The sequence below is a fragment of the Mytilus californianus genome, unplaced genomic scaffold (assembly GCF_021869535.1).
Source record: "Mytilus californianus isolate M0D057914Y unplaced genomic scaffold, xbMytCali1.0.p SCAF_8, whole genome shotgun sequence".
In the NCBI taxonomy this organism is placed as follows: domain Eukaryota; kingdom Metazoa; phylum Mollusca; class Bivalvia; order Mytilida; family Mytilidae; genus Mytilus; species Mytilus californianus.
This window is the reverse complement of record NW_026262734.1, coordinates 44,663,269-44,691,131: the sequence shown is the minus strand read 5'-3', so window position 1 is coordinate 44,691,131 and position 27,863 is coordinate 44,663,269. Positions and strand designations below refer to the sequence as shown.

General features: G+C 31.5%; 1 protein-coding gene across 34 annotated transcripts in view; it reads right to left on the bottom strand.

Moving 5' to 3' along the window:
• LOC127712112 (uncharacterized) overlaps window positions 1-27,863 on the bottom strand; it is a 468,529-nt gene that overhangs the window by 339,876 nt on the left and 100,790 nt on the right. Inside the window, exons 8-19 of one of the 34 annotated variants that reach the window (XM_052218354.1) lie at window positions 26,462-26,638; window positions 21,915-22,086; window positions 19,506-19,612; window positions 18,087-18,233; window positions 16,944-16,996; window positions 15,189-15,333; window positions 13,206-13,312; window positions 12,245-12,335; window positions 9,784-9,896; window positions 8,282-8,498; window positions 2,747-2,775; window positions 1,200-1,328 (exon numbers count right to left, since the gene is read on the bottom strand). The exons of 28 other annotated variants lie outside the window; for them this stretch is intronic. In XM_052218354.1, the coding sequence (XP_052074314.1) occupies window positions 1,200-1,328; window positions 2,747-2,775; window positions 8,282-8,498; window positions 9,784-9,896; window positions 12,245-12,335; window positions 13,206-13,312; window positions 15,189-15,333; window positions 16,944-16,996; window positions 18,087-18,233; window positions 19,506-19,612; window positions 21,915-22,086; window positions 26,462-26,638 (1,487 nt within the window). The remainder of the gene's footprint in view (window positions 1-1,199; window positions 1,329-2,746; window positions 2,776-8,281; window positions 8,499-9,783; window positions 9,897-12,244; window positions 12,336-13,205; window positions 13,313-15,188; window positions 15,334-16,943; window positions 16,997-18,086; window positions 18,234-19,505; window positions 19,613-21,914; window positions 22,087-26,461; window positions 26,639-27,863) is intronic. 5 more of the 34 variants (XM_052218349.1, XM_052218350.1, XM_052218351.1 and 2 more) reach the window with 5 other exon arrangements.

Genomic DNA, 27,863 nt, shown 5'->3' with positions numbered 1-27,863 from the left:
TAAGTATGTTACCAAAATTTCTAGCAAGAACCCTTATTATTGGCACATCACAATTTACTCGCATAGGTATTTGCGATTAAGCATTTGTAAAGACATGTAGTAAAACAGATGAAATAATATTATATAAATATAAAACAAAAAATGGATATATTGAATGTAATCATTTTTTATCAAATACCCGAATTGGCCAATAATAATCCAAAAACATAAACGGGAAAACCAGCTATTACAAAAATATTCACACTAACATACAAAATAAGAAAAACGGAAAAACTAAAGAAGAAAAGATACATCAAAAAGAATACAGGGATTCGAACCTAAACCGACAAGTCTCTTTCTACCTTTAACTTGAATCTTCAACTCATTGATCTTAACCACGTTAACCTGGCGGCTATTGATTTATACTATACGATTGCCTATTATGTATATATAAAGGTACAAGCCCTGTGTGTCCGTTGTAGCGATGAGTATCCTATGTTCGTTTATATATATAAAATAGACATCCAACTTGCAACCCATTGGTAGCCGAGAGGTTTCATGGATGTGTCGATGTCAGTCACATATAACAGATTTCAAGGAGGGGTTCGATTCCCAGTGATGGCATATAAAAGTTACAAAAATTGAAGGTAAGTTTTTAAATTAATTCCATTAGTGAACAGAAATCAGTAAATTAGCTAATTCAAACTAAATGAAATTAGGCACACAAAGGAAACAATTGAATATAATTTAGTAAGTCCATTTCACGATGGTTCGTCTCTATCATGTCAGTTTTTCGTAAATAGTTTTGTTATAAATTACAAGTGAATTAGACAGTTAGGTTTCTCATTTGAATTGTTTCATATTTTTCATGTCGGGGCATTTTATAGCCGACTATCCGGTATGGGATTTTATCAGTGTTGAATACCTTACGGTTGCCTATTATTGCTTACATCCATTTTATTTGAACCTATGTGGATAGTTGTCTCATTGGCAATCATACAACATCAACTTATTTTTATATTGTAAAACGAAAACATCTCAGATTCGGCACTAGTATGAAACTTCTCATTCTAAATACGTTATTGAACTAATTGTCCTAAATAAAAACCATTAGTTTGATAAAGGCAGTCATTAGAATTCACTTGAACGATGTACAATTTAATTGCGTTATCTTATAAATGGAAGGCATGCAGTTTAATATATTTCTTTACTTAAATTACCTGTTCATAAATGTATTCTATAGATCGATGATCAAACGTCAATTTAAAAGCGTCTTCTGGAATGCGCCATTTTTCAATCTTCAAAAGGTACATCGATAATACGTTTACATACTCTTCTTTGTCTGTCTCCTAAAATTGTTGGTATTCTTTACTTAAGGATATTCGTTTGTCTTGTTTTAGACTTTTTGTCAGATATTCGGAATCCTCCAGTTTTTCCATGTGATGCCAATGAAATAATTCACGCTAACTATTTTTTCCATAATTTTATTACATATAGTTTAAAAAGGTATTGCTGAAAATCTTATAACATCCTTTTTATTTCTCATAGTTTTTGAAAGAAAAAGGTGTCAATGTTAAATATATGAAAAATCTAGAGAGAATTATTTCCCGCCAAATTTTTAATCGACTATATCTCAAAAACCAAGGTCACGTACCTTTCATTTTTTTGTGCTTTTTAATTTCTGTTTTTTATATATTATCCCTTTTTAACAGTCTTTTCAAAAGCTTGTAATTTCGAAACAGAGGAGTTAACTTCCTTTAAGTCAATATATATATACATATATATATATATACAATATATGTTCATTGTCGAAAAATATAAAATTTATTTGTATGAGCTTTAGAAACAGAACGAAAAGCGAGGCTCGTCGAGCTTTTCTCCTGTTTCGCAGCGAGTACAAATAAATTTTATATTTTCCGACAATGTACATTTATTGTTTTTATCTTGAAATTTACACCAAACACTTGAAACTTTAGTTGTTAAAATCTAAATCATTGTCTCTAGTTTTTCAAATAAATCGACATAGTTTAAACGCGGACCGCGAAGAAAACCCCAAAATTAACTGGTACGCAAAAAGAAATATCCCATTACCGCTTGCTCAGCATGGAAGAGGGGTAACATGAGACTTTATTTGTACAAGTACAAATAAAGCAAAAATGTATGTGTGTACCTGTTATTTGTACAATAGTTGGCTGATTGCAGGATAAAAACATTTACAAAATAATCTAAGCGATGTGTATCAAGAAGTGTTCCTGTCGAAGGTCGGTTGTTCTCTCCGGCTTCCTCCACCAACAAAAAAACTAAGCACCACGAATTAACCAAAGGTGCTTACAATAGCGTAAAACATAAATCATCACTCAATCAATATCAAGTAGTTATAAAACGTATAAAGCCAATGATACGAGTTATTGTTTATTAAGATAGTTTAAAAAAGATCAATATTTACGTTGAAATTGTTTTGTGTTAGGAACATTCCATTTGCTACCGGTTTGAAATTTTAGATATGTCTTATTGTTGGAAAAGAGACATTAACCAAATCTATATTCCAACTTTTCCCAAGATCAGTTATATGTCAGTTCTCATTTTCGGTGTATGACCTTCTACTCTAAAGAAGCATCTTAATTTTTCTGCAAATCGGAGCACCCGAGATAACCCCGGGAATTTGTTGTGTTTCATGTTGCTTTGTCTTTAGTACAATGCAAGTTCTGTTTCTTTGAAGAAAGTCAATGTAAAACAATGTTTTCTTAGCATGTTAATATAAACTTACATATACTATATGTTTGTTCGCAATTGAGACTGCAATAAAAATTAAATGATTTCACAATAGATAGTGTATTTACGAATGTTACATAGTATTTAGATACGAACGAGATAGATGGTATTACAATGGAAAAAAACCAAATGCATTTTTATTGAAACAATAGCAATTCATCAATATTATTTTTATTGTTGCCTTGAATTCAACATTTGTAAAATATCTTTAGATATAAGAAGATGTGGTATGAGTGCCAACGAGACAACTCTCCATCTAAGTCACACTTTATAAAAGTAAACCATTATAGGTCAAAGTACGGTCTTCAACACGGAGCCTTGGCTCACACCGCACAGTAAGTTATAAAAGGCCCCAAAAATTACTTGTGTAAAACCATTCAAACGGGAAAACCAACGATCTAATCTATATAAAAAAAAAGAGAAACGAGAAACACTTATGAACCACATCAACAAACGACAACTACTGAACATCAGATTCTTGACTTAGGACAGGTGCAAACAATTGCAGCGGGTTTAAACGTTTTAATGGTACCAAACCTTCACCCTTATCTGAAACAATAGTGTAACATTACAACATAGAAAGACACACTATAAAATATCAATTGAAATGGCTTAACTCAAACAAAAGACATATTAACACAAGTGAACATACACTGAACGAATAAATTTGATCTATGATACAATGTAAACACAAAATCAATAAAATAAGGGATGAATTATTATAGTAACAGTATTATACCGCTGTGAAATGTTAAAAAATTTCAGAAAATCAACAATAACCTTTAACAAAAATCCGCCATTTACAATAATATTATACACAGGTAAATGAAAATAAAGTTGTTGTTAGGTATACAGTTTAAAAGGAGAAAGGAAATATTTTTACAAAATAAATAATTTTGATGTTCATATAAGTGAAAATTTATAGTAATACCAAACACTTATCAAAGCTGGTATATATGTAACACTCAGAAACGTGTCCTTCCCCCCAAACGTGTCCGATTCCCCCAAACGTGTCCACATGACGTCACTGAACTGCAAAACATGTCTTAATGTAAAATGGCGCCAAAAGCGTGTCATTTGTATAAACACCAAAACGTGCCCAATCCCCCAAACGTGTCCAATCCCCCAAACGTGTCCATATCAAGCTTAATTATTTTCTTTTACTGGAACTTTCATTCGGTCCATATTATAAATGCGTCTGTTATTTGGTTATTGCTTTTTCATTAACGTATACTCATTTTACTATTTCATTATAAAATAGAAATAAATTACTTTAGGTCTTTTTTAAACCGGCAGTATAACCAGGCTGGGTAAAAGTGGGGGCGTCTGTTCGGCTTTGTTGGATGTAAATGTAAGCAGCCATGCTCAGTTAAATTGTCGATATTAAATCAGATACCTTCTGTAGGGAGAATGTCACTTTCTCTGCGCATTAAAACCTTTGTAGCATTTCACTCTTTCATGGTGCCATCATTTCTATTTTGGAAGGCAACATTGTTTTTTTATTTCCGCAACTTTTATTTAAAACGGCCTCTATTACATAACGGAGATTGAAGCAGTTTCTTACTTAAGTCATAAAAAGATCGGTCTTTACTGGCTCTTTAATTTTTTAGATTAAAATCCCAACTAGTGTTAATCCCGAAATAACCGTAAAAATTTAGGCCCAATCCTAAATTCCGGGTATGATAATAAAACCTATGTACAGTATTTATTGTTAACATGATGTCGTTCAAATAATACATGAAATATTTGGCACTGGACGTTATGTCTCTTGTTTAATTTGTGTGTCTTTTGTGATGCTCGAAACCTAAAATTTATTAAAAAACCTGATAAACAGTTTATGACTTGAAGAACTTTTGAAATACCAGAACTGTTGAAAAAAGGGAAGTCAATTCTGTGGAAAGCCCGCCGTGCAATATTCGGTTTAATATAAAAGGCATCATCGGAGTTTATTAGTACACAATAATTCACTTAGTAAACGATTAATTCAACTGAACTAAAATTATTTGTATGTTCGCTCTAAATCAGCATGAAATACTTGCAACTGGACAATGAGCATTTCAGTCAAAAGTTAATTCATATGTTACAGATTAAATTTGCAATTATGATAATCATTAACAACCGGCATTGAAGAAACTAATGATAATAAATGACCACTTCATCAACTGTGTCCCCCATCATAGAATTGCCGTAAACGTTATTGATGTCATTTAGGACATACATGTATTAGTGCGAAAAGACGTCAGACGTTCTGGCGTTTTTAACAGTGGACACGTTTTGGCGAATAACAATTATCGGACACGATTGGGGGTTATAAAATCGGACACGTTTGGGCAATGTTGAAGATTACGGACACGTTTGGGGAGAATAGACACGTTTGGGGGAATAGGACACGTTTGGGGGGATGAACACGTTTGGGAGTGTTACATATAGACCAGATATAACCCTGAATAAGTAAACATTAAATAACAAAGAAGTATTACAAATAGTATCAACAGGTCAAATTAACAAGAAAGGACGATTTGAGAGTACTCGCAGTTACTGACAGCTAGTAAAAAGCCAAAAATAATTAATAATAAAAATTCATGCATCAGGGAACAAAATCAACTAAAACACATCCCAGGGATTTAGTATTTTAACGTCATGGACAGTCAAAGAAGACATGACTTGTGCAATGCCAAAAATAAATGTATTGACAGACAGTAGGATAGTATGCATAGATAGATGTCCAAAATCCGTTGTCTTTATTTTAGAAGGCTATGCTTGTTGAACCTGGATTTGAATCAAATTAGGAAGAACAATAAAGGCAGTATTCTTAATTTATAAACTCTATATATGCATTTTTAGTCAGATGTTTTTTATTTGTTTTTTGTTTTGTTTTTTTTTAATATATCAAAAAAGCACTGGCCAAACGTTTTTCTTTTATTTCTTTTTAAAGCTACAAAATGGGAAAAATCGTCATATGTGTAAGGACAATATAAAAAAAACTGCATTATTCATAATTTTCATGTCATTCTTCTATGAACTTAAGACTAATATGATTTTTACTGAACTATCCACTACGGTTGAATAGAAAATGGACAAAAACCTTCATACCAATGATTGAAAAGATTGATTTTTGATGGGCAGGAACGATTAATGCAAAATTTTCGTAAATGATACAACTCTCCAACTAGACCAAATGACACACAAATTAACAACTATAGGTCACCGTACGGCCTTCAACAATGAACAAAGCCCACACCGCATAGTAAGCCCCGAAATGGAAATGTAAAATAAATTCAAACGAGAAAACTAACGAATTTATGTACAAAATAATTAACGAAATATGCAACACAGCAACAAACGACAACCACTTAATTACAGGTTCCTAACTTGGGACAGGCAAATACAGAATGTGGTGGGGTTAAACTAGTTAGATGTCACCAAACCCTCCCCCTAACCTGGGACAGCATATTAATGGACTATGTGTGTTTTTCGTTTGATAAATCTTGGATGTAGAATCGTCTGAGAAAATGAAACTAGAATAAATTTTCAGGTATGTAACACTCTAGTCTATGTTATTAAACTAATAAGGGTGTGCGCAATAATAAGTCTTTTCAGAAACTCAATGTGATTCTAAATATATCAAACCATTCTATTAGATCAAATAAAATTAAACAAGAAAACAGTCTTTCATGTAGAATCCGACATTTTTTTCTTTCCCTTTGCCCATGACAACGAAAGAAATGTTATATATATTTTAGATGCGTCTTAAATAGCAATACAAGCAAACTTCACTCTTCCCTATTGTCAGAAAGGAAGCAACCAGTTTTAGAAAAAAAAACGCGTAATTAAAAACATTTCTGAATTCCGTTTTGTGTTTCTTTAACTTAAGTGGAAATCATTTGTTTTATTTTATTTAAACTTTCAAGATTAACGCCGTCACTTACACTGTCAATATAACTGTTATATTTGTCACTGGACATATATAATAATAGTGAAGGTTTTGATTATGTTACCGTTTCTGTTGAAACTTGAATAAAACCGCGCCCAATAGTTAACACAAGCCTTATTTAAATATTATCCATACCCCCTAAATTCTATTTATTAGTACTATATTCATATTATAACAACGTCGGAACAATCAAATGATATACCCAATACGCCATTTTGACCATTTCAGACTCTTTAACTATTTATTTTATTTAATCACCGTATTATTGTAGAAACTTTCCGAGTATTTTTTCTGTTTTTAATGTACATATTTAAATGGAACAAACTATTTTTGCTGTACAAAAATCAAAATACAGCACTACAAATTTCAAGGAAATGATATCTTAAACGGTAAAATTAAACGCAAATCTTTAATTGAAATATATTTTTTTCTAATGTTCCTTATTGACAAATGTTAATGTGTTCAATATTATATTACAAAAATTAAAGAATTCAACAGAGTTAACATGTTTGATATTTTGTAGATGCACAGAAGAAGAATGGCACTCAGCGGAAAATATTCATTTTTACCCGCTTGGATACTATCCTTGACAGAAATTCAGCCTAGATCTGCATCGGAAAACAGATATTAATAGTGTTGTGGAATTTTAGTAAATACGATAATATATATTATACCATGGAAGTACGACTCGCTAATAAAAGCAGTTTATCAATAATGAGATATTTGGTATGCATTGTATAAGAACGATCCCAATTTGAGAAACAAAAATCCAGTATCAAACGTTTAAGGTTTAAGTAAGTGTTCATCGTCATCCAATATCGCGTTTCGTCCTTTAGAATTATTTCCATGGGTGCACACTTTTTGAGAAAATGCCCATGGAAATATCCAAAGCCCAAAACGTCCAGATGAATGAAGATGAACAAATAATGGAGAGTTTGAACAAAGGATTTACGTCACGGATGTATTTAAAAAAAACAGTATAGGAGAGTTGCACCAGTACAAAAGCGTTGACCACAAGTAACGCTTTTTTTACGCTTTAACATTAAAAGAACCTAAATAAAAAAAACCTGTGCGATAAGCGTCTTTATTTGGTTCTTTATACGCCTATATCGGTATTATATGCTTGAATTAAACATTTACTGTACGTTTATGAATGTTTAATGCACAAATAATGGTTTGCAATTAATTTTGTAAGTCAGACACATCAGTACACGTGACATCTAAAATGATTAACAAAAGATAATTGTTGAAACCTCTTATTATACAAATTGACCCATCTACTCCGGCTAACGGAAACGACACTCTTTGTGGTCGTTACTGAGACTATGGAATTATATGCAGCATGACAAGGTACATGGAACTTTATATTTATTCTGCACATGTTAGAAGAAGACATCATCATTGAAACATATATTCAATACTGAAAAAGATAAAGATTCTTAAAAATGGTATATTTTTATAAGCATAGTCAAAGTAAAAAAAACGTATAAAATATAAAACAACATAAAAGCTTCTTTTGCCATAGTGAAAATGAAGTACCAGTGACATGACACATATATAGTTTACTTAATGATGCATTATTTGAAACAGACATACCTCCAATAACCAAATGACATATCAGAGCTTCGAAATCGTAATTGCTTTGCACCTCATTGATAGATGAAATTTCTTCTGTTGTTTCTGCATTCTTAATTACAATAAGAGTTTCTGATTTTCTGACAGTCCAAGGAGTCTTTAAATTTGTCATATGCTCAGTTGCTTTTTCAATGGAACCATTTTCAAGTGTCAATACAGTAACGTCTGGACTGCTTTTCTACGATAAAAGATGAATAAAAAAGGCACAAAGTCACTCTTCCGAATAGTGTCCCTTCACCAAACGAGTTATCTTAAAAACCACATCTTTTGACAACATCAATAGAATATGTTTCTTACTTACAAAAAACATAATATTTTTTTTATTATTAACGAATGATACCATGCAAGGCCATTACTAAACAACATTGTAATAAAATTGATAATGGAAATCGGGAATGGGTCAAAGAGACAACAATCCGACCAAAGAGCAGAAAACAGCCCAAGCCTACCAATGGGTCTTCAAGACAGCGAGAAAATCCAGCACCCGGAGGCGGGCTTCAGCTGGCCCCTACACAAAAATGTGTACTAGTTCAGTGAAAATGGACGTGACACTTAACTCCGAAACATATAAATGGACTAAAATTAAAAGAACATACAGGACTAGCAAAGGCCAGGGGCTTCTGACTTGGGATAAGCGCAAAAGCACGGCGTGGTTAAACATGTTTTGTGAGATCTCAACCCTTCCCCTATACCTCTAGTCAATGTAGAATAAACAAACACACAGCAATACGCACAGTACAACTCAGTTTAAAAGAAGTCCGAGGCCAATTTCAGAATAGGTAACAGAAGAAACTAAGCAAAATGACAATGATACATGAATTAACAAAGGACTACTAGCAGTTACTGACATGCCAGCTACAGACCTCAATTAAACTAATTGAAAGATATGTCTTCATCATATGAAAATCAAGCACAGTCCCTCCCGTTAGGGGTTTAGTATCATACCATTATAAAATATATGAGAAGATCAAATAACCCACCAACAACTCGTTTTAGAATAAATGTGTTTATTTCCAATGCAAAGACCCTATGAGTGAATCAATATTAATTCCAAAATATGCCATCTTTAATGACCTGACAACAGTATCGTTACTATATCCCTTCTGAATAAGTCTGTTAAAAGGTTTGGTTAGCTTTTGAGATGAATGACGAATTTTTTCTGATTTGTATAGAATATTACCATAAAAGTTTTGATGTGAAATTCCTGAACGTATAAGATGTCTTCATGTTTATTTATATTTACGAATGATGTCCTTGTACCGATGATAAAATTTAGTAAATGTTTTGACTAGTTTGTGCTATCGAAAACCCTGGTGTAATAGTTTTTAAGTAATACAGAGATTGCTTTCGTTAAAATCAAATACATTGTTACATATATGAGCGAATCGAACACGTTGAAAAAGCCATGTATCACTTTGAAAAATGCCTTAAACACATATCATGTTGTTAACAGAATTGTGTACCTTCAATCGAATAATCGGGAGTAATAAACTGCTAGCACTAACTAATACGTCTTTATTCAATCCTCCATTACGCATGGAAATAATTACTGGTAAAACTTTCTCATCTAACACATCTGCAAATAAAAAAAGGTTTGTAATTATAATGCAAATCATATAAAAAAAAAATATTTAACAAACTATTTTTCGCATGAATAAGTGTCATACGTTTCTGTTGTTTACGGTTGTAGTTTGTACGCCTAATGTGCGGGGATCATGGCTGAATAATATAGGTAAACTAAAAACGTTTCAGAATAAGAATAAAGATAAAGAAGTCGATTCAGGATTATCATAATGTTTCGAGTAATTTGACGCGTATTCTTGTAGACAGGTGTAAGCCAGGACATTAAAACAAAATCCGACTCAGAAATGCCAAAAAAAGAAATAAAAATCTAATTGACTCTAGCTTGTCACTGTCCTGCAAATACATTGACAATTTGCTTCTAGATGTAAGGCTTTCAACAGTAATATTTGTTGGTTTGTTGGTTGATTGGTTTTTAACGCCACTTTCAGCACTATTGACGATTTCGTGGCGTTCAGTTTTTATTGATGGAGGAAGCCAGAGGAGTGCCAGGAGAAAATCATCGACCTTCGGCAGGAAATCTGACAATCCTTCTCAATTAAAATTTAAGTCGAGCACACCTGCAGCGTAGAGGGTTCAAATTCACAACCTTGGTGTTGACAGGTTAATCATACATTAATTGAACAGTCGTGTGTGTTATAGTGTTCTTGTTAACCATGTTAACATGATCAAATTATAATTGGCAAAAGCATGAGTTGTTTTTGTAACAAACCTCATTTCCAATACATTTCTCATTTAGTTTATGAATAATTTATATTTCGCATTTGATATGCAAAATCCTGAGAGAGCATTTTTCCACACAATTTGAAAAGGCTTCATTTATTAAGCATGTTAAATTATTGATATGTTGATTCATATTGCTGTGTAATCCTAGATAAAACACATGATGTAACATTTACGTCTTATCATAGCTTGCCATTTCTTCTATTCATTATCCAATTACAATACAAAGAAAACAAAAGATTGAGCAACATGAACCCCATCAAAAACCCGGAGATCCTCCGATATGGTCAGCAATTCCTCCTCCACTAATGCCGCCCCCATGTTTGTTCTATTAAACTGCGCAATAGCTGATTCGTCACAATATCTTGTCTAACCCTTATTTATCATAAACCATTGAAACAACGGGACCGAAAGTGAATGGAAGACACGGTTTTAATGATAATGGAAAACGAGTCTGTTTTCATTTAAAAGAAAAAGGACAGTTAAAAATTAAAACGCTTGCATGAATGACTGCGGATTTTTCATAGCCATACGTTGAAACAATACTTTTACAATTCTGATAAACAAAAAAAGAAAAACAATGAACACTCATGACCCCATTCGAATAATTTATTTTTTACGAACAAAATATGGAATGCCCTTGTTTTATGGCTAGTCTATTGGATGAGAAAGCAAACAAAAACATTTCAAAAGAGAGACGACAAAATACCAAAGGGACTTTCAAGCCCATAAGTCGAAAATAAAGTTATGGCAAATAAAAAAACAATGAAAACAAAAGACAAACAACAGTATCATGTGATATTGTCGTTTTGATGTTGTGTTTGACGTTGCCATAAAAGCGGGAGGTGCGGCATGCCACAAAATCAGATTCAACCCACCATTTTTATCTTAAAATGTCCTGTACCAAGTCAAGAAAATGGCCATTGTTATATTATAGTTCGTTTCTGTGTGTGTTACATTTTAATGTTGTGTTTTTGTTGTGTCGTTGTTCTCCTCTTATATTTGATGCGTTTCCCTCAGTTTTAGTTTGTAACCCGGATTTGTTTTTATCTCTATCGATTTATGAGTTTCGAACATCGGTATACTACTGTTGCCTTTATTTATACAAAATAAAACATAGAAAACAAAAAATTAGCAGCAAGGACCCTACCAATAACCGGGGATGATCGCCGGTGTTCCGGAAGGGTAAGCAGATCCTGGACACACGTCATGTTGCTCATCTAAGTACAAACCCGGTATAAGTCTAATTCGGTTTGTCAAATTCGGGGGAAATGAGAACGGGATTGTGGTTACGACGATTGGAACATATGCGTTGTCATCTGTGAAACATAACTCGTGATGGCGTCCGTAAAATTTCGAAGGGATGATTTCAACTTAGAACTCTTTGTTAAATAACTTCCTTATGAGCATCAAGCAGGAACTCATGATAAGAAACGCAAGCCCTGGAATATAGTATTAACTGGGATATATATATATATATATATATATATTCCATATGCAGTCGCTGCTGAAAAATTGCTACATAGAAATTGAAAGTTCACACTTAGAAAGCTGAAATTATCTCTGTTGTTGTAAATTTTTTTCTTAACCGATCCTCATTTGAACTATTGGAATACATACATTCTGCCATTCTTATGAAGTATTTGATTTCACTTTCTTCTGTGTTAGTATCCCCTCTTTCGAAAATTCGAAATCCTTTCTTTACTAATTCCTATTTATGATTAAAACAAAAAATTAGATCAATTCATTATATCAAATAACTATTAAACAAACTATTTTGATACCAAAGTAAAACACAATCTTGAAAAAGATGTTAATAAGACATGAAATGCGGAGGACAATACAGAACACAGAACAGATATGTAGAACAGAATGCATAACAAAGAAGAAATAAAACACACTAACAGCTTAACCTATGAGCATGGCAATTTCCATGTCAAACTAAAACTTCTTGAATGAGATATGATGACAGTTAGTGTTATCAAACATGTTTTACAGCATTCGTATTTTCAAGCTTTGTTTTTTTTTTAAATCAGAAAAAAAGAGTTAAACAAATATGTGATTTCAATGAACATGTATAATACACGTGTTTGGAATAACCGTCATCATCGAGACCGAAAGTGTGAAAAGAAAGAACGAAGACGTAAAACATGTTTACCCAATGTGTCCTGACGATCGTGCAACATTAGCTTCAGTAACATGACATGGACAGATCAAGAAAGTTCATCATGTAAATCAAAGTTATGACACATGTCATATCAATTGCATGTGAAAACACGTTTTGAGTTAGCTGCAGCATTATTTAAAATTGAACAATTTTTATAAGACACGCTTATCTTGGGCTTCGGTTTTTTATCGATAGGTGTTAAATTCAGCTATATATTAGCATAGTCTATGTACCAAGTTGAAAGTGAATCACAGTTTGTTTAAATGATAATCTTTTGTAGAGATTTCCCCCGTACAATAAAAGTTTAAAAATAAACCTGTTTGATAAGTATAAGTTTTATTGCGAATGATTGATATAATAACGTATTTATGTAAAAACAAATAATTTGTTATTTCAATTATAATCTACAGTTACCTTGATTGTATGATCACTAGTGGTATGGTGAATACATACAACTCGCGAAGAACCATGTAGAAACAGTACTTTCTTTCCGATGACATGGCATGGCAATTTTGTCTTTTCTGTAAGACCATCGTTTCAGAATTATATTGCGATATGTCATTAAGCTAATATAAAAGTATCTACATTTTTGAAAATTATATTCGTTTAAGAAAAAAAAACGTATTAAGTTCAAAAAGTGGAACATAAAAATTCATATTTCGAAGGAAAACAGACAACAACTAAGCAAAACAGAAAAAACCCTATATCCGTCCATAAAATACTACACGTAATCTAAAAAAGATATCCCAACGAAAAAACATGAGGTGGTCCAAAAAATCTAAGCTTCAACTGCTGAACAAGGGGCTCCTTTTATGCTGCTGATTAATTTAAAATTTCGTTGACAAGTTGCATTTGTCGATAGTATTAAACGAGAACAAAAAGATTGGAATATGGCTACTGCTTAAATGTTACTACATAAAATGTGAAAGTTCATCATGTTCATAATGAACACATTCGTGTCTTGTGACGTACAAACGTTTACTACATAACAAAGCGAAAGAGAATGTCATTGTGCATGGCTATGACAAGTATCATGGGTACATCATGTTTATGCACGTTCAGTTTGTAACATCTGTAAACGTGACATAATTTTGTAGCATCTGTAAATGTGACGTAATTTTGTAGCATCTGTTAATGTGACGGAATGTTGTTACATCTGTAAATGAGACGACATCTGTAAATGTGACGGAATTATGTAACATCTGTAAATGTGACGTAATTTTGTAACATCTGTAAAAGTGACGTAATTTTGTAACATCTGTAAATGTGACATAATTTTGTAGCATCTGCAAATGTGATGGAATGTTGTAACAACTGCAAATGTGATGGAATTTTGTAACATCTGTAAATGAAACGGAATTTTGTAACATCTGTAAATTTGACGGAAGAACCACAATCGTATAAAGTTCCAGTTCAATACATCAAAAATTTATATTGATTATCGATCTGTGTACTTAACAGACATCCGGAACAACATTTTTTCATCTATTTTATCGCTAATCGTATTACATTTTTGTCAGTATCCTCTTGAAAAAGAGAGGCGAAAGATATCAGAGGAACAGGTTTATACTTCATATTTATGATACAGTTATACTTTTTGAGTATTATGCAGTTGAGAAGTCTACAATTCAAGTTAGAATACAAGTTAACTTTCGTCGATAGTTTTTTGGTAACAAAATCAAAAGTCTGAGAAATGGATTTAGTTAGAAGATATCATAGGCCGAAATGAGAAAATACGTTAAGTACTTATGCTCATTTATTTTTCTTGAAATAAGTTCAGTTCTTTACAATTATTTTTTTTCAATAACGTAAATGTTTCCAATTTAACTGCACCACGTGCGCAATTCGACAATAATTTTAAATGCCTTTTCTGTTTTTATCGAGGCCAAAATATTTCAAAGTCTATACTAATAGAAATATTTGAGGGCTAATAAAACCAAAAAGGATCAAATTAAAGCCAAAACTCGAAAAATAATTTGAGCTAGGCATTAGGAAAATACATTCCTTTATTTTGAAATGATTTTTAAACTATGATAATAGTAAACAATAATATCAGCATTTTTCAAGCCTGAACCAAAGTAGTCAATTTCGTGCACACTGTGTTGTGTTTCGTTTACTTTTGTTTGACCTTTTTGTCGTTTTTCGTTTTTTGCCATGGAATTGCAAGTTTTTTTTTGACTGACGAGTTTGAATGTCACTTTAATATCTTTCGTTTCTCTTTCGTTAATGTTAAAGAAAAATCGGAATCATATTAAGAAATAATTATTATAACCTAGATACAAGAAAATGAGTTCTTGTAATACGTCTTGCATGATAGAAAGCAGAAATAAAGAGTTATAGACATAACAAACTTGATGCATTATAAAACTATAATATAAAAACTTTAGAGTTACTTACTTGAATATTCAAAGATTTCATCCATAAGTGTACATCTGTCTTTTTTGTGATCTGTGTCTTGATTGTTTGCGAAGATGAGATACAACACAGGTTTATATGAGCGTTTCTGTTTCTTTTCGATCCGATATCGAATGTTCACCTGAATCTGTATAATTTAATGTGTATCTTAATTAAACGTTTACAATCACTTTTCTTAATATACAAAATGTTATATCCTTATATACTATTTTTGGGATGTGCTTACTGTTGGTGGCCTTTTTTCAATTAGGCGAGTGCCATCAATTATAAAAGTTATTTAAAATGCAACCACCAAGCATATGGCTTAATCATACACCATTCGAAAGCATGTCATTTGAATTACATGCATCTTTTTTATCCGGTCGACGTCGTAAAATATTCTTACGGTGCAATGTCCGTAAAATCAAGATCAAAGGTCGAGGACGAACTACATCTTATTTTTTAATATATAAGCAATTTTGCTTAGTATGTCTATCGAATAATAATACAATGTATGAAAACAAGAAAAACGTTTAGAACATAGATTAAATGCAATAAAACATGAATGATTTTTCTTTCACTAAAAAACGCCTTTTTTAGGAAATTTCAGTGAAAATGAAAAAAAAAATGATTGAAAACCAAAATATTTGTATTTGTCAAACTTAATAAGCTCAAATCAATCACTATCCGTTATTCAGTGCTTAGAAAGTTCTTGACATCATCAATTGACACTAATGAAGCTGATTGCTAATCTAAAAACCAATCAGTTCCCAAAATTCCACCATCTGCTGAAGAATATTTTGACATCATCAATTGGCTCTAGTAAAGCTGACTGCTAATTTAAAAACCAATCAGACCAACTTACACAGTTTTCCAAAATTCCGCCCTTTCGCAAATACAGTTTTTCTTAAAATTTTAAAAGATTAAAGCGAATAACTCACGAAGGAATTGTACTCCACGATAATATACAACAATTGTAGTTTCAATCAATGAACAAAATTTCCTTGAACTATAAACTTTAACGATAAACGCGTTTATTTTGGGAATAAAGATATTGATCTACTTTAGTAAGCAATTATTTGATTCAACAGTAATTCAAACTTTTTGGGGGATTTTTATATGAATAACAATTTTCTATAACTATTGCGCAATTAACTATTAATTTAAAGATTTTCAATTATTGTATTCTGTTATATACAATGTACAATTCATACGTTTTTTAGAAAACGAAACTATATACAAGATCCAGAAAAGATTTTTTGTTTAATTTATTTTTATTTTTGGCAAAATTTAGATATGTTAATTTTTGACCTTCGAACTTGATTAAACGAAAGTTGCACCATACGATTTATCGACTATCCGGCAAAACAGAAAGTTCAAATAATTGGCTTTCGAATGATATATAATATAGTCGTATGCTAAGTTGGTACATTAAATTCATTAACTAAGAGGCTATTCTAAAATGTCACTCACCTAAATATATATTCCATTCAAATATGTAATTCATAGATTATTCACTGGTACAGTAAGACTTAGCTTTGAACGTGTTTATAACGTTCCATAGTCTTTGTGTCAAAACAACCAAGGCAAACATTATTTGGACTCGATAGTTTCTAATATCCAGTGCGGAGACGGACGACTAACAGACAGATGAAATGAAGGATTTCTGTTTATATCTTTAATATATGTATGAAATTGTAGAAAATATTTATTCTATTAAAAAAAATAGCTTACAGTGTACGTGCATATATCATTTACCTTTTGTTTTATATTGTTGAGGCTGAAATCAACGTCAAGGTGGCCTAGAGTATCTATTTAAATAATCACCTTTATTAAAAAAGCATTTAGAACACATGTTGTACAAGCGTTTAACAATCGTCGACGAGTGTATTATACTCTCTAAAGGTTAAATATGTTTCAATTGCATATATATGTATTGGACTCAGACCGACGTTCGGTCTCAAATTGGCGTCTAATAAGACATGTCATTTTAAAATTTCTTTGTTTGAAGACCCTTTTCACGTCAAATTCTTGTGCTCTCTTATTGCCGTCCCTTTTTGTACCTTCTGACAGAATTCTCATTCAATGGTGAACACTATATCCAGGTTAATGGAAAAAAACAACGAGATAAAATAAGACCTCGTCCTTTGCATATATCGTTAGAAACAAATTATCAATACCTCTCTTTTTCAACCTCTCTCTTAGTTACTTTTCATTCACAACATTGACCTCATTGACATGAGGTCAAATAATACTGAACAAGAACTTAATGTTTTGTTTCAGCATTACTCAACCCTTAATTGTGTTCATCTATATATTTCACTGTCAATCTTTGTTTAAATGTAATGAGTTTTGTAAATTGTACCATTGCATGCAAACAAATATATACACTGCAAAAAGCCATTTGTTGTGCTGAAAGATTTGGCAATACGATATAATTTCCTCTTATTCATATAGCATTTACTTTTACATGTTTTATAAGTATTGCTCCACAAATCTTTAGATATAAATATAATATGAAATACCGATATTTAATATTCTGTATTGGTCTTTCAAAATTTTGACCCGGAACATTCATTGTAAAAATGATACAGATATGTGCTTTGTAACGGCGGTACTTCCTTCCAATATATTATGACTTAAGACTAAGCTTCGAAACTTACTTTTTAAGGGGAGTTTCAAATTGAACCATATTTATAGTGTCAAATGTTGAGATGTAATCTATTTGGTATTTTCTACTTTTCGATTACTGTATACGAGTTATACATACAATTTGTATCAATAGTCTGGTTTAACTCCATGCTGCCTATGTTTTAGGTAAGTTCAATATTATCTTTTTATTTTAGTACAGTCGTCATCATGTATTATAAGAACATGGTTTGAAGAGTAAATGATAGTAACCTTTTCCAAGTATCGGAAGATGATCCGGATAAAACTGCCGTGATGTTGTGTCCTCGCATTGTAGTTCCAGTATATTGTGTCGACTTCTTTTATGATTAGACAACCAGTGTACGTCGATTTCATCATCTTGTATTGCTAGTACAACACCTTTAATTGAAACATCATTTAGATACTATCACAGTAAAAAGTTAATGGTGCTTTCTATTTCAACGTAGGTATGTCAAAATCTAATTATCACAATAGAATATCACGTAAATCTGCTATGTCAGCTTTTGGTAAAATGTAGCATTCAACTTTAACTTAAAATCGAAAAAAAAAACGCATTAATCTCTTTTCATTTGTGAAATATTACTGATTGAATTTCTCCCCAAATGGTTAAACATTTGTAAAACAAAAAAAAAAACATAAAATCGGCGAAAAAAGTTCTCAAATTTGTTTTGAAATCATCAAATCTCTAATTTCAGCTCTATAGGTAATCTTAACAAATTGTATGTTGTTGATACAGAACATGTAGAAATTTCCGTTGTAATGATAGAAAATAATCATATGATCACCGACTTCGGTTTTAAGGTATATTACAGTTGTTTTCCACTCCTTCCGTTAGTTGATAACGTTTGGTTTTGTGAGTTTTTATGAAGTTGCCTTTTTGAATTTCAATTTGAGTTTGGTATTTTGGTAATATTTTTTTATGCACGATTCAAAATGGTGTTCTTTGGAAAAATACCAACAAACGTCGAAATAATGGTGTTTAAATTTCTTAATAATGTTGGGTTATGTTGTAGCACGTATATCACAGTAACTGAAAAGTTATGTTATAATTTTTGATAAAGTAATCGATTGTAATATATTACAAACAAAATCCGAGTAATCGAATAATAATTGATTGCACAAAAATACTTCAAGTAACCGATTAATAATTGATAACCTCTTTCAGTAGTCGAGCCAATCCCTACTACATGTATCCTTGTTACAAAATTTAATGGCCTTATAATGTATACTAAAACCTAGAATCATCATGAATTTTCAAATAATAAAATCAGCATATATGAATCATTGTTAGCAATGACATCATTCTAAAATTTTCCAAACATAACTGGTTCAATTTTTACGTTTACGTCATATGTATTTATTTTAGCATCATCAGTGTATACATGTTCTGTTCAAAGCACAGGACAGACAGTATAAAACAAAACAAACATGACCTGTCAACTTGCAAAATATGGCAATTATTCTAATTTCAGTATTCCTAAATCGACTTTGATCGCATATGGACAAAAAACATGTCACAAAAAAACGAGAAGTGTTTTTATAGAATTTCAAGCAGTTATGTTTATCATAAACATTCTCCTGAAAACTACCCCAGAGGAAAAAACTCGAATTCAAATGTAAAACCTGACATCCAATCTGTAATTCTTATACCTTTTTTTCTGTTATCTTTCCGAAGCGAAACTTCTGCATTCTCTAGTATGCCACATGCAAATGCATAGCCTGTCAACTTAACATCAAACCGTGGTGGCATTTCTTTTCTGTAACACAGAAACATAACTATTTTTTTTTATGAAGTAATCTAATATATTTTTTTTTTAGTCGTCAGTTTTGTAAAACTGGAACAAAGTATGTTAAGTGCAATATAAATAGTCTATGTTTTCATTAACATGCATATGTTGAACGAAAATATAGAAAAATACTAGGAAATGTTCACAAAACACTACAAAAAAACTGAATACTGAGCATCACAAGTCCTACAACAATTTCGGGTGACCTTACTTTCCCCAGAAGTGTCAGCAAATCCTGTTCCAATTGTCTCACCCGTCGTACTCCAATAAGAAAGTTGATAAAGTATACAAAGTGTATATATAGACTTTTACAGTTGCTATCAATAAAACGTTCAAGTCAAACAAGATATATTAGCCGAAAAAAATACATTTAATCAAGAACTTCTGGTTTAAATAATTATACCTATATACTAGTTAATTCAAATTTCGCATTATAAGAACCGCATTTCTTTCTTTATGTATATTGGCCGTAGATTGTTACAAGTATTTATAAATATAATGTTTCAAAGTGTTTCAAACTGTTCTTATATATTTGATAAAGATGTCATACAATTTCAGCTGCGTTACACAGTACATGCAGTATGCAGGTTTTTGAGATGTTTTGTTTCGCTCATTCGTGATTTTTTTTTATATTGGTACTAACAGCTTATATGATACAATATCAGAATGCAAAAACCTGTTAAACGGAATGCTGGCTTATTTTAATTTTTGATTTGTTTCCAGCTTTCAAAAAGTATGTATTGGTATCAATTGTCATTTAGCCTAAAATATCCTTTTAATTTAAAAACAAAGTTAAAAAAATTAAAACCTGCAACAAAGGTCTAATGGAACAAGTACATTGTAGTAAATTATTCTTTCAAAATCGACCTCAACAATTAACAACAATGATTAAGTCACATAAAAATACATTAATAAGATACCTCGAATGTTGTATTAGAGGCCTTTTCAATTGAGAGAACAATTATAAGATTGCGTTAAAAACGCGTAAAACCATTTCGAATATTCAAACAAAGAAAAAATACCCGAGCGAATCGCTTTAACAAAAAGCCTTATTTTCGAAGACGGATTAAAAGCTTCAGAAGAACTATATTGATATGACAGGATAGTTACATTATTTTCAAGTTGCTTTGTTCACAATAAGTCCTCTCGATGTACTTTCCATCGTGATTTAAAAAAAGCAATTCGGACGCATACAATTTATAATGTGTTTTTTTTTTTTTTTAATTTTATTCATCATTTTAAAATGTTGACAGTGTAAATAATAGCCAATAAATGTTTGTAGTAATTGTATAACAATATTGGTATCATTTATTATTATAAAATCCATTTTGAGTAAACACGTTTGCTGTTTTATAATGAAAGCATCAATTTGAATTATAAAGTACAAATATTGCCAGTGCTTATTCATGCAGGCAAGCATTTTTAATAAATAAACCATCCTGAGAAATCAAGACTGCTGATGTTAATCCCGGTTTACTATTTTGAAATAAAGGAAGATATTTTGGCACTCTGTATTAAAGCCGACAAAATATTTAAAATTATATACCGATATAGGTTAATTTACTGGACAATCTCTGATGCGGCTTAACATTACTGTTGTACAAACCATCATGTGATAACAACATCAATGGTTTTTAATACCGGTTCAATATTTTTGCGCTCTTTATTTAATCCTACAAATATTTGTAGTAGTTGAATACGAACATAGGATTTAATTTATTACTATACAATCCTTTTTAAAGCTTTCAAATTTAATGATTTGGGATATGGAATTAATATATAGTGCTAGTAAGCTAGATATATTTCATACAGCACATAAGTCGACAAAAATAATCTTTTGACATTATGCTTGTCATCAACAATTATATATCTAACTTTAATTGACTATTTAGTTTATAACTCTACGCTCTAGGTTTATTAGGCCTGAAAGTGGATGAAATCTAGACGAATTTTCAATTTAGAATGTAAATGTCAACGCTTTATCAAGAAGGATCGACAGAAATGGTTATATTTGACTTTACTTACATGTCAATTTATTAACTAGACACACTTTTTGACTTGAAACAATGGACTTAATATTGGGCTAAGTTGCGCACTTACCGAACTTTAACCTTAGTTTCTACACGTCCAGAAGTCGAAATTAACTTTCAGTACGTTTGGTCGATACGAAATTCATGCCAACAAAATAAAACATTGTATTTTTTAAAAATTAAAACAAAATGACATATAATAGTACAGGAAAAAAAATATATGAATAAAAACTGATTATTACCCTTTCGAATCTTCACTTTGAATACGGCTGAAGATGTGATTGACATTGTGTTCATCAACCATATAGCAGACTGAACAGAGGTCATAGCTGTCGCAGTGAAGACATTTCCATCGTATTCCACGCAGAGGATATGTATAACATTCATCACATGTTACGTTAGTATGCTTCACTCCTTGAACAAACATTTAAACATATTAAAGAAATATATTCATTATACGATATGCAGATCTGATTCAAATAAACCAAGATAATCTTTCAATAGAAATATTACTACTAGTTTGCTGCAATTTGCTGGTGTACATGTTAAACTTCATACACATAATGTTATTACACAGGTTTTCCTTTGTATGTATGTTTTTCGTTGTTATTTTGTCGAACAAGAATGATATAACAGAAAAGAAAGGATATGGGGTATCCACCCATGACATTATATCAGTATATGCACATTAAAAAAAACAAGAAGCAAATATAGTTTGTTAGGAAAATTTTTTTCATTTTTTGGGGGTAAACTGTTGTTAAAATTCACATTGAATTTGTTCTCTCGATTAACAAAGTTAAAACTGGTCAGTGTTTGTGGTAAATGAAAATTCCGTGCGTCGTAGGCGGTTTTCGGGATTTATTTTCATCAGGAATGCTCAATCCTAATATTTAAAATTAAGGAATACGTATTAATACGTGAAAACGTTAGAAGCTAAATGATAAAATATTGGTAGACAATTAACACTGTTTTTTTTTAAACTCCAATATATAAAAAAGAGGATCACTTTTTCAGTTTGTTATCAAAAGGGATGTATAGTCCTTGAAAAGTTTATCATTTGTCATTTTAGTTTTCCTTCAGACGTATTCAAATTTATTATTCAGATTCTAGTTAACTTGACGTTGCTAAATTAGTACGTCTGGTATAATTTGTGATGAACATATTTTTTATAGTTTGAAAGACTAGACTATTTATTCTATTCTTTTTGCATTATCTTTGCAACATTTCGTGTTTTTGTTTTTAACTTATAATGACATTATTGAAAGGCTTCTACTCCGAAGTACAGTCACCGACATCAAAATAAGTGCGACATGATTTCATTCGGTAGGTAACATATACCTGTGTTGAGCTTTGTTTAATTAATTACGAGCTTTCTTTGAATGTTTAATGTGATTATGTTAATTGTGGTTTTTTATTTTTCTATTTATAAAACCGGTATTAAAATTTTAAGACAAATCCAACACTGATTGTTTTTGCACTGTCTTGTTATTTCAAAAAGAGGGAATTTAAGATAAAAAACAAACTATTTTAATACCTTTACATAAGTCAAGAACCTTGTCAGTGACCGGAGTTTCACAGTTTTCTTTGGACTGTGGTGCTGTTGTCAGCTTGACATATTGTATTGTCCTAAGTCCTAAGTTTATCTCTAGATATCTTTTTGAGATTGTTTTGCTGCGTGTTTACTCTTACCTACTATTCAATTGACGTTATATATATTTCTACCAGAAATCCAATTTTATTTGGCCTTTTTATTTGTTTTGATTCCAGCGTCAATGATGAGTCTTTTATAATCGGAACGTGCATCTGGAGTAAAAATTTTAATCCTGATATTTATAATAAGTTTTTTTAATTCTTACTTGTTCTTACTTTTGACTTTTTGGGCTCGTGTTGCTCAGTCTTTAGTTTTCTATGTTGTGTTTTGTGTACTGTTGTTTGTTTGCTGGTGTTTTTTATTTTTAGCCATGGCGTTGTCAGTTTATTTTCGGCTTATGAGTTTGAATGTTCTTTTGATATCTTTCGCCTCTCTTTAGCTAGATGTGATATTGTCAAAATATTACGTGATCCGGTGAATGCAGACTTGGAAAAATAACATAGTTTGTGACAAAAAAAACATGATGGAAAATAAATATTTTCAACATCAGAGTGTGTTGCAGAATCTTACATCGAAAACTCGGTCTTAAAAAAGAGACAGAAATTCTCTAGGTCGAAGAGACAACATCACGTAAAAAAAAAAAAAAAAAAAAGAAAAGACAAACAAGTTCACAAAACACTACATACAAAACCAAAGACTAAGCAACACGTACTATGAAAGTTGCTTATAGTAAGTATAAATGCAGTGAAAAGTCTCAATCGGTGAAGTTACAATCGAAGAAAAGAGGACAATTGGAACATAAAGGTAGTCGGGAAAACTTAAAATATACCACTTGCAACCCTTGTTTCAATCAATAGCTTCGTTGTAAGCAGAAACACTATATCAAAGAAATTATGAGAGGAGAAGACATTACTAAGTTATAAAATTTGTGTCTCATCCGTTTATTAAATACAAGAACAATAAAATGCTTGTATACAATGAGAGGAAACGCAAGCTTAGGAATATCGTATCAACTGGGTGATATATACTCCCAATGTTGGCGCTGCTATTATTGTGTTGTATAGAAATGAAAAGTTCATAATTGGGAAGCTATTTCTGATTACACTTTGGCAATTTCTCTTTTATATATCAAAAGACAGTTCTCGTAAAAAAGTTTGACCATATAATTGTCTTTCTGATGTGTGACACGCAGGGTCGAACATTATGCAGTCTAATTAAATACATTTAATGAAAAATATCTTACTCATTCTGAACGATTTTAGGTATACGGTCGTAAATACAGATTCAAATATAAAACATAACGGGACTATGAACACACATACTACATCTTATCCTCAAAGACACCAATGCGGCTCGACACATGTCTGGTAAAATATGTTGTTGATCCAGCAGCCAAATCCCAAAACAACAATTTGTGAGTGAGAAAATGCTATATCAGGTAATAAGGCATTGCCAGTTTACTTAAAAACCCGTAATATATTCCAATGATACCTTCTGCTGGACAATCTAGGTCTGTTCTGTTCTTTAATATTTACGATCAATAATAAATCTGATTTGATCTTCTGTCTACCGGGTACCCAAATTACAGATAATAGATGACGGCCAACAAGACTGACCAATGATACATGTATATGGTGGATCCGACAAATTTTGTATTTTGTATTTTGTAACCCGGATTTGTTTTTTCTTAAGTATTTTTTGACTTTTGAACAGCTGTATACTCCTACTGACTTTATTTACGACATCCAAATGACAAATGTTTATTGTAATAAGAATCTAAATCTGTGTTAGCATAAAACTAAATACTCTAAAGAGCGGAGTGTGACCCAGATGTGTATATCAAAACATCCAAGTATCTGATAGAGTAGCTACAAACAATATCCCATTCCTCGTGCAATCGTATAAAACAGTCAACTTTTCATCCTGTCACACAAACATTCTCAAAGGACAGGTTGAAGGAATAAGCCAATCTTTGTTTCATTAAAAGGAATGGCAAGGTCGGTACAAATGTATACAAGAACGTAGACCTATGAATTAGAAAAACCTACATAGAATCTGCATGAAGAAAAGGTATTTACAACTGACATCCCCAAAAAGTTTTATTAATTTATTGAAAACATATATGTTATCTTATGGTGATGTGTTTTTGAACAAACATTTGGTCAACATTTCTCGATGAACCAACTGTTCACCTAATGCAAAAGTATAAGTTATCCTTTCGAACGTTTTAAAGACGTCATATCCGATTTATAAATAAAAACGGAAATGTTTAATGTTTCGTAGTTACGATCTCGTCTTTCTTTCGTAATTTTTGTCATCGCAAAATACTTTTTAATCACCAAATATGAGAAACCCGAGCCATCAGTGAAGCAGTACATCCTCACCCTTTTGTAGCATCTGAGTTCAACCCTTATTCGTTAAAGGTGTTCGCTTTGTTTTTGGTCAGTGTTATGTGTTGTATTTGTGTTCTATTGATAATGGTCTTGTCTTTCCTTCGTAAAGAAAAAGATGAACTTCATTTTGACCTGTCTAAAGCCGGTCTTGTATTTGGGTAAGGACATTTACATTAAACTGCAGTCAGGCAAACTTAGGAAAAATCTTACGGTTCGACAAAGACATTAATCCATCCATTATTGTGTATTGCATTTTTCGGTTGGTTGGATATGTTTCCAATCATTGGATAATAAAATAACTAATATGAAAAGTGTGAATTTCAGGAAAAACGATAATACATCCAAATGTGCCCTTTGTGTCTGTTGTGGTTCGTCTTTTTTAAGCCATGAATTTTTTAGACTACATTTTTTTTAGTGATTGATAATTCTGCAATGGTGTTTGCTGTATTACTTCGACTGATTGGTTTTAATTGCCCACAGTATCATTTTACTTTTTCATGACCTGCCTCACATTGCCGTTATATTTGTTTTTTTCTAACATGCAAGTTATCGAAGTCTTTAAAACAAAGTATCGCAGCTGTCGGTTGCAGGGATCTGTTACAACTTTTTGTACGGTTTTGCAAATCTCAAAAAGTGATAAGAATATATCAAGGGACATTTAAGAAGATTTAAAGGTAAAGAAACATTTATCAACGGAAGCAATGCTTTTTCTTCCAGTAATTTAAACAGAATACTTCCCGGTTTATAAAACTAAGTATATATAGTCCAAAAGTAAAAAAAGTTACACATTATAGCTATTTACTACCTGATGGCGCGTTGTCGTATAAGTGTAGGTCAAGCGGGTTAACTTTTTCTTCAGGCTTGTCCCATTTAACATGAACTTCTTTTTTTAACTGATTTATGTTGACTATTGTGCCGAAAGGTATTTCTTCTCGAGTTGTCTGTGATTTTTTAACTACTCTAGACCCTATTTCTATTTTATCTATAAATAAAAACAAGTATTCGAAGTGTCATAAATGTAGCGTGTTGTTACTTGAAGGTCAAGTTCATCGCTCGTTACATGCTGTATACATGTATGCATATAGTATGGGCTCTGTTCTAACTGTACACGATAATCAATACACTTTTGATTTTTATTGCGCTCATTAAAGTACGAAAATGACAAGCAAAATATGTGTTTTCATTTACATCTATACAATAACTGCATATATGCCGCTTTTTTTTACACCCCCACAAAATTGTAGATAATAAATCTTTAAATCATTTCAGAGTTAACATAGTTGCCATATCTTTGTTTCGGCTAATTAAATGTTGGGATAATCGTTCAATATCACAAACAGTTGCTTCGGTGTTTCAGATATTTAAAATATAATTCATGGGGGTTTTAATTTAAACTGATTTTACCACGTGATGGCCCTTTATGCTTATTTTTTTTACTACGAGCGATATTGAGGGGTAAAATATCGGAATAAAGGGCAAATCCGTGGTAAAATCAGTATAAATTCAACCCACATGAATTATTTCTATTTTAATAGGACAAATACGGCAATTCTTCTGGATAGAAGCTTTCTAGGTTAAAGGCAAATGTTTGCTGTTCCCTTAATGAAATACACTATTAATGTCAATGTAAAATATGAAAAACCTTTATTAGTGACATGCTTAAACGATTTAAAATAACATACATGGACAGTTTGGACGAAATTAAATTATTATTTTACTTTTATCTATGACCATTGACATTCAACGAATTTTTATCATCGTTTATTTATGTTTCTGTGTTTTGGTAAATTCAGTTTTACATTCGTTCAACAGTCCAAAGAAATCATGATGTTGTCGATCAGCTGGCATGCAATATATTCATATTTCACCACTCGTGTGTACTCAAAGCGTTTGAGGAGCGTCATATTAAAATTCAAAATGTTATATAGATATAAGAAGATGTGAAATGAGTGCCAATGAGACTACTCTCCATCGAAATCACAAATTGTAAAAGTAAACCATTATAAGTCAAAGTACGGCCTTCAACACGGAGCCTTGGCTCACACCGAACAGCAAGCAAGGATACATGTATACTTTAAGCTTTCAAAGAAAATGTTAATATACTATATTTTGAATTGTTTATAATATTTTTTGAAAATATTGAATATTGAACACATTTGATATAATATTTGAATATTTGATCATATTATGTGGTAGCTCATTTAATA